An 8,200-nucleotide genomic window follows, 5' to 3' on the forward strand; every position below is an offset into this window, starting at 1 on the left:
ATTCACCAGGATTCCGTGAGAATCAAGTTCTCAGGTCAAGGCTCAATTTGAATCACCCAAACTTAATTGATCACAGGCAAATATAACAAGATATCACAAACTGATGTAACAGGTTACAATATGCAGTAATTGAACATATCAACATAGAGGCATATATACATAAAAGCAGTGTTTAGTGAGTGTGCAGTCATATAGGGTTCAAGAAATGCAAACCGAGGGTGGTTAAGCAATTTAACCACCAGCTGAAATCAGGAACAAATTATTGCAGCAAGGATGAATTCACTGCAGGTCACCAAGGCACAAAACGTGCCCTTACAGATTCAGGTTCCTCCAGTTTCAAGGCCTGGCAGCTCCAAACAATTAGGGTTCCAGCACAAAACGAACCCACAGGATCTCGATCTTATGGTTCTTTTACAGATCACATCGAGGATTCACAGAAAATCCCTCGCATTCCACAGTCCAGATTCGAATCAACATCACAGACCACTAGGTCAACACAAAATCAAAACTAGGGTTTCGCGATCTACGGTCGAACACCTGGAAATTAATTTTCCAGCGTTCAACCTTCAATCGAAGACTCAAGAATGAATGCCAACAGCTCTGATACCACTATTACAAACAGGATCCGAAAAACATTGATGATAACATGAAATCGCAGATTACATCATAAACCCTAAACCACAACATCAAGGTTTAGATCTTTCAATTGTAGGCTCGGACCACGCCCATTTTACCATCACAGAGGCACCGAGACTCAAACACAAGCCCTCACAATCCAACACATCAAGGTCGCTTCACTGGAACCAAAACAAAAACTGCCTACCTTCGGTCGATTACTCACACAAAGGAGAATCTCACAAGAACACGATTATCACAAAGATAATCAACCAGAAATCTCACAAAGAGAAGAAGGAAGGGTCACAAAGACAGAGAACATGAAGGTTCCAGAAGGCAGAGAGAAAGACAGAAAACAGAAATGACGATCCTAGTGCCAAACAGGGGCTAAGGATGATATTTATAGGTAATATCATCAACCGTTGATCAGCGGGTCAATCCAACGGACCAAGAGCGACTAAGATGTGTGGGCTGGGTATTGGGCTCGATTAAGTGGGCCTTCTAGGTATATAATTAATGGACCAAGTATTAAATCCATATTTGGACCTTTTCATCATTGTCTAACAGTTGGACTGAATCAAATGGCATCAAAGCCCAACAAAATCTTTTGAATTTTATTAGAAGTGACCCGCTTAGTTGAACCTCATATTTCATTCCAAAGGTCACTCACGAGACAAGCAAGTTACAGCACAAGTCGAAAACCCTAACCTCTCTTCCATCTCTCTCTCTCCCTGCCCACAGTCCCACTTCACTCTCCACGGTGCCGCCTCTCTTGTTTTCTCAGCAAATCGCCAACATCGGCAGATGCCGGTCGCTGATTGTCCACGGTCAAGGGTCGCCGGTAAGTCCTCTCTTAATTTCATGCATTTTTCGTTAATTTTTACTTTCCCATGCTTATTATTCTCAATATCTTACAGTCTCTTTTGATTTGGGGTTATTAGGAATTAACCCAGTGTTTTTAATTAATATATTCTGTGTAATAAAATGAAATCTGGTAAGTATTATCGTTAATTACAAGAATTCTGTTTTCGTATTTGAATTGATAGCATTTGGAGGTATCACTTAGCAATTGATAAAGAATGGTTATTTTTATTGATATTTTTTTCTCATGACATTCATGCTTGCTTTAGTAATTTTAAATTTTGGATATTATATAAAAATTGCTATGTATTATGTCGGCACTGGAGATGGAGTTAGATTTCTTTTCGTTTTAATTTACTTGTAAGGAATACAGATACAGATGGACATACAGAGTTAGTTGGCTAAATGAGCAGGCGTAGATGATGGGATTTGCGAACCATTAGTTGCAGGTATTTTTAATTTTGAAGGAAGCTTAATACATGGAGTTAGTGCATTTCCATGTTTAGCACTTTTATAAGTTTCAAATAAAATTCAGTTTTCTTAAGAAGTTTCAATTTTATGATGCTGGGTGGTAACGTTATTTCCAAGATACTAATAGTGTTATCTACAACAGGTAATGAATAGCTGGATTTGAGCCGATGACTTCATTTTATCAAGCCATTGAAGGATCCAGTTGCCAAGGTTTTGCCCAACTTCAATATCCCTTTCTTGTATCTTGCAATGAACTGTGAGTGCAACATCAAATGCAGCTCCCTAGCTTTTCTTATTTCAATTGACACCTACAAGTGCTAATTTTAAGGGAATTTGAAGTGATCTGGTGGCACTCATTCCTGTGTTGCTTGCCTAAAATGTCATTGAAAAGCTGAAGGGGAAAGGTGGAACATGGCCTCAATGACACCCATTAATAAGTTTACATGCTGAAGATTGATAGGCCCCAAAGGCAGGTGAATATTTCCATTTAGTTAGTCAAAGTAAGCGGGTTGTATTATAGGATTTTGTGGAATAAAGTGAATATGTGTCTAATTATAAATTGAAAGTGAGGTGTTCATTTCATTTTAGGCAGGAATTATTGTGTCAAATTGGATACTTGACATTTTGTTAGATATTTGAAGCATTACGCTTCCCCTAGTTCCTGATCTTTCATTTTAGACTTTTCCTCAACCTGCCCCAGCTTTTAGAGCTGATTTATTTTTCATAGCCAAGAAATTTAAGGTTGTGGAATATTTTAAACACGGTCAATTGTTCGAAACTGGAAAAGAATTGGAGATTATAGAAAGCGTAGTTAAAAGCCCATACCTGCTCTAGTACTGTACTCCTACAGCTAAACTTTGAACCCCTCAAAGTGATGTTACAATTTGTTGGAGGTTGATGACAGATTGCAGGTAGCATATGATGTGTAACTTCATGCATTTTCTCTTTCTTTTTCTTCCTTTTGTTGTATGTGGGTTCATATTTCCTTTTGCAGTCTTTAAGTAATGAAAAACTAAGCAATTAGTTATTAGTGGTTTTAGTTATAGTTATGGATAAATGGCCTGGTCATGTGTTTGCTACTTTGTCCATCGTTTTTATGCTACGAGTTACATATTAGACTTTTAATATTGTTGAAATGTTTTACTATTGCTTTTTTTAGATGGTTTATCATTTACGAGTATAATTTTTGTTCTCTACATTTTTCAAATTTTTTCTGAGAGTTTTTTTTGCAATGTTACTTATGAATCTCTCATATTTAGCACTTCATGTCTGATTCTTACTTTCTCCCCATCTTCATTGTTGCTGTGGCTTAGACTTAGTTCATACACATCCTACCAAATTTTAGCTGCATAGAGAACAGGAAAACGTTGACATGGCGTCACCCAACAGAATGCCTGTAGATTAGGAGCTTATGGCTTTGGTTAGAACATCTGGGATTCAGCAATTTAATGAGCAAGATATATGATCTATCTCAGTATTCAATGAATGAACTTGCTGATGAGGCTGTTACATGTCTCAAGTGTGTGAATGATCCACAATTCCTATTCTCAGCACAAGGCATTGAAATTTCAAAGAGTTGTAGTTGTGGGATGTGGAAATTCAGGCATGGAAGTGTCCCCTGATCTTTGCAATTATGATGCAAAACCTTCAATGGTTGTTCGGAGCTTGATGAGTAATACACAACACATAACAGTGACTTTCATTCATCCATTTTCTTTCAAGAAAATTGAGTCCCAGTATGTAGATTCTAATGTGGTTTATGGGTTTTCTTTTTAGGTTCATGTATTGCTAATGATTCTTACTTATTTTTCTTTGCTTTTCTTCTCGATTATTAATTGGTACAAATGTCTAAAATGTGGCATCTATCTTTATCTCCTTTTTTATAGGACAGGACCAATATTTAAGGCACAACTCATGTCGAAGATTACTGAGAAGAAAATTAAGGAGACTGATAGTATGGTTTCACTTACTACTTAGTGGGTTTTTTTTTTTTGGAAAAATGTATAGGATTTTTAGGTGTGTGAGAATTTTGGATCTGGATTTTGTATGAATATTGTTACATTTTAAAGTTCAATTAATAATGATTATTGAAGTTATTTGATATAGTTATTTTCGATTATGTTTTGTGGTTGATATATGTAAATCACTCTACAAAAAAAAAAAAGACATACAACAACGCTTGTTAATCGTTGCAGAAGCTTCTCCTTTGCAACGCTTGACAGCATTTGCAACGTTTGTTAAACGTTGCAAAAAGTCACTTTTCGCAACGTTTAATAAACGCTGCAAAAACTTTTCCCTCAACAGCAACCTCTGGTTTTTCAACACATGACGTTTTTTGGCCGCTGCAAATGCTTGTTTTTGGTGTAGCAGTCATACTGTTTGACTCAATCGACTCCAGTGTGAAGCAAGGGCATCTCGTGTCCTCTTCGCACTCTCATCATCCTCTCCATCAAAATCGGGAAGCTCTATATTCCCTCGAAGCTCCACATTTTCATCTGGCAGTACTTCACTGCACTCGATGAGAAAATTGTAAAGCAAACAACAAAAAACAATAACAAATGGAAAAGCCTCAATACATTGTTCTTTCCATTTCTTGCCCACAGCTTTCCACCTTTTCTTCACCTTCGCAATTGCCGTTGCAACCAACTCCATACCTTTACCATGCACCTCATTAAATGCCAATTCAACAGAACTCAACTCCCCATTCTTCTCATTGAAGGGCGTCAAAAGCCAAGGTAAAACGGTGTAATAGGATTTGCCCAAAATATATTGTGGGATTGAATTGCCATTGTTTAGCTCGAATGGTGGTCCGTTTAAGTACTCCTTTGAATCCACAATCCCAGAAAAGAGTTTCATTCTTTTTCAATAAATCTTTCGGTGTCTCACCACCAGGCCAACCAATTTGGCACATCCAAAAACCTCCATTCAGAGTCGACTAAAGCCTGAACTAACAACGACCCACTTTCATCCATGGAATATCCATCCAATTTGAATTCTCAATTCCAAAAACTCCACAAAAATTACGAAAGGAAATCCACCCGAACTCGACTATAATCCTATTGTTATCAGAATTAAACTAACAAATGGCCAACATTATCCACAATGGCCTTACAGATAATATAAAAAGCCCTGCAGATAGTCGGGGAGTCAATGGTGAAGCGACGGGAGATTGCAAAGAAGAGGGCAACGTCGGCTAGGCAAAAGAGGGTGGTCAAAGAAGGAGTAAGAAGCCGAAGGAGGAGTGTGAAAGAAGGCTTAAACAAATTAAAAAATTAAACCCAACTAGGATCATAATCAGGAGAGGACAAAAATTGGTAGAACCAATTTTCTTGTTGCGACTGCGGCTGCGACGATGGTGGGAAGGTAGGTGGTAAGGGGAAGGAGACGAGAGAATGGAGGTTGGTGAGCGAAATAACGGTGGAATAGAGAAGAGATTCCAAGGTGAGAGATTGGGAATGGAGTAGATGGAGGTCATGGTGGAGGAGGAAAGAATGGGCAGCAGATGTGATAGAGATGAGGAGGGGGATTAGCTCCGAAAGGTGTCTATGGTGGTAGCAGGTGGAGGAGCTGGAGCTAGAGCGGAGGATAGTGGTTTGGGGTTCGAGAATTTTCGTTTTGGGTTTGGCTTAGAATCTCTGAGCAGTCTTCTGCCGCTTCTTTCTGGTTCTCTTGGTAGCTTCGTCGGCCATGGCCATTCCAGATGTGGCTGGTTACAGCAATAAATCTTAGGATTGTATTTTGGCCATTCCAGGTCTTGGTTGGGTGCTTGCTCCAATTTCTATATTCTGGTCATATGAGCCCCGTTTGGTTATAAATGTAAGGGTAATCCACCACAAAATTTATTTCCTACACCACATTATAATTACAATTTTACTCCCAATCCAACAAAAAATAAATTAACAAAAATAATGTTGTGGTGTACCCATCAAAATCCATACCCTAAATATCTATACATATAAATAATACAAACATGTATACACATAGGCACTTACTTTGGATCTGGGAATGATATGAATCTGCTATTATATTTTCCCTGCCATAAATCAATAAATTTCCTCTATTTCATATCTTCGATGCAATTGGAAGATGTTGCTAACTTGGTTAATTGCACTGCAAGCTATTGTAGTTGCACCCATTTGTATGGTCGCATTCATGGATACATCAATAAGGAAGAAATATACAGCAAGCATTGGATCTCGAACCGTATATGCCTTGAAAGCTACAAACTCAATTGTCCCCTGCATAGCTCAAGCCTTTCATCAGTATTCCTACGCCTGCCATCTGGACGAATTAATTCGATCAATTTCATCGTTGAAACATAATTTTTTTAATCGTTATCCTTCTATGGAATCAGTTTAATTTCGATGAGAGAGATTAATTTCTTTAATGGTCAAACTTAATTGAAAGATGAATTTTGAGGGTGGGGGTTGGAGGAGGGATTGGGAAGAAGATAAATTTTTAAAGGTTTTATGATTGTAGTGGAAGAATAAATTATTTTATGCGATAAATATATTGAAAACCCACAAATGTAATTTTATTTAAGGTTATTTAAGTAAATAAAAAAATTGTGGTGTAACTAACAGTATTTGTAGTTGTAATATAACTTATACATTAGAATTTTAGTGCTTTGCCCGAATTTTATATTTTTTTGCTAGAATGGTTGACATCCTCTCATATGCTCGTGGGTCCCGCATGAATGTAAAAGTCCCAAAAAAGTGGGGCCTGCCATTGTGAAATTCGTTCACCTCCTCTTCAACAAGTGCTTAGAATAAATAAATAAATAAGAGCCAGATTGATGCCTTTTTTTTGGCAAAAAATACATTTTGGAATAGTGATTAAATGAAAAATGTATGGTTAAAAAATAAGATTTTTTTTTTAATTTATGTATAATATTATTTTATTAAGGTATGTGTGCTTGAAAAGAAGAGAAATAATGAAACTTAAACATGGCCAAAGAATGTTATTCACATCACAATTATTCCTGGTTAGCACAATATTTTAGTTTCAAAGAATACTCTTATTTTTGCTTATTCTCATATTTATATCCTCAAAATTTTTTATTGTATTTTTGTCCTTAAACTTTAATTAATACATCTTGTTTATTATTGTAGTTTCTATTCAAACAATCTTTTAGTGTACTATGAAACGAGAGGCAAATATTTTGTCGAATATGTTATGTTTCAAATAAGTCTTTATGTGACCTCCCGACGAATTTATTGGATTAAGACCGCGATTAATGAGAAATGACACTAATTAATAGAAAGTTGAAAATAAGAATGTGACAATAAAATGTGAGAGACGCAAGTACAATAATGACAAAAAGGTTAGAAACGTTAGTTGTGGTTAAAATATAATGCAGCTAACAAATTTTTTGCTATTAATAAAAATTACCCTTTTCACAAGGTTTTTGATCATTTGGAAGTACATTGACTATTGGAAAAACAATAACTTTCCGTTACTACCGTAAAACAAATTTGAGAGTGATTATTGACCAAAAAATTAAAATTAAATGAGAACAACGAAAAGTACCGTCCTAAGGATGGCAATATTTTTCGTCACCAATCCACTTATGGGTATTAAATGGATTGAGCTAAACCGCTCAACTCACCTACCACGGGGCTTGGCTCTATCCAATAGGCGATTTGACTTGTGCTTGTCCATGGGGATCGATATTGAAAATGTGTATAAACTTGGGAGTCGAACTTTAAATGCCATGGCATTTGATTTGCAAGAATACCATACGTTCAAGAGTAGTAGGTTTAAAAGAGGGCATTACAACCTCAATTTGCTCGTTAAATCCAAACTCAATTCAATGTCATCTGAACAATCAGATGTTTATCAAGGGTTAATGAGGTTTGAAAGAGGGCATTACAATCTCGATTTGCTTGTTAAAACCAAACTCAACTACTTGTCACCTTAACAACCAAACCCTTGAGACCAATAATTGTGCGGGGTACTTTTTAAAATGGCTTGGTCAAACAACCAATTTTTCAGTTTGACCATTTTTTTTTTGTATTCACCACATTGGCCTCTTGTCACTAAAAAGACAATTCTACCCTTATTCATGTTTGATAATTACAAAAGTATATCAATTCTTTAAAAGACAATAATACCCTTAATAGTTTAAATAAATTCAGTTACTTCCATACGTAAATTTCAAAATCAGTTTTGTTTATCAGTTTCTCCAATACAGTAAAAAAGAATTTTTTCCTTCCATCTGCTAAAATATTGAAATCTCCCAAAATTATCAAAG

The 8,200-nt window shown here is 36.3% G+C and overlaps 1 protein-coding gene and 1 long non-coding RNA gene across 5 annotated transcripts; one reads left to right on the top strand and one right to left on the bottom strand.

Annotated features, from left to right (window-relative positions):
* The first annotated feature begins 1,251 nt into the window (after positions 1-1,251).
* LOC111381607 lies at positions 1,252-4,050 on the top strand. 4 transcript variants are annotated; one of them, XR_002700372.1, is made up of 4 exons: positions 1,252-1,456; positions 1,850-1,925; positions 2,090-2,420; positions 3,834-4,050. It is a non-coding gene; the product is annotated as an uncharacterized LOC111381607 (long non-coding RNA). The 4 variants fall into 4 exon arrangements; XR_002700370.1 differs by having other exon boundaries at positions 1,253-1,456; positions 2,090-2,157; positions 2,276-4,050; XR_002700371.1 differs by having other exon boundaries at positions 1,842-1,925; positions 2,090-4,050.
* Positions 4,051-4,317: 267 nt separating this feature from the next.
* LOC111381605 (protein ANTAGONIST OF LIKE HETEROCHROMATIN PROTEIN 1-like) lies at positions 4,318-4,803 on the bottom strand. Its single transcript, XM_023005404.1, has one exon. It carries the CDS (start codon positions 4,801-4,803, stop codon positions 4,318-4,320), a length of 486 nt encoding a protein of 161 aa, XP_022861172.1.
* Positions 4,804-8,200: the final 3,397 nt, after the last annotated feature.

Source organism: Olea europaea, unplaced genomic scaffold (assembly GCF_002742605.1).
Source record: "Olea europaea var. sylvestris unplaced genomic scaffold, O_europaea_v1 scaffold2339, whole genome shotgun sequence".
NCBI classification, from domain to species: Eukaryota; Viridiplantae; Streptophyta; class Magnoliopsida; order Lamiales; family Oleaceae; genus Olea; species Olea europaea.

Bases quoted from the DNA above. Each gene is read 5' to 3' on its own strand.
- LOC111381605 (XM_023005404.1), bottom strand. From the start codon at position 4,803: ATGAAACTCTTTTCTGGGATTGTGGATTCAAAGGAGTACTTAAACGGA.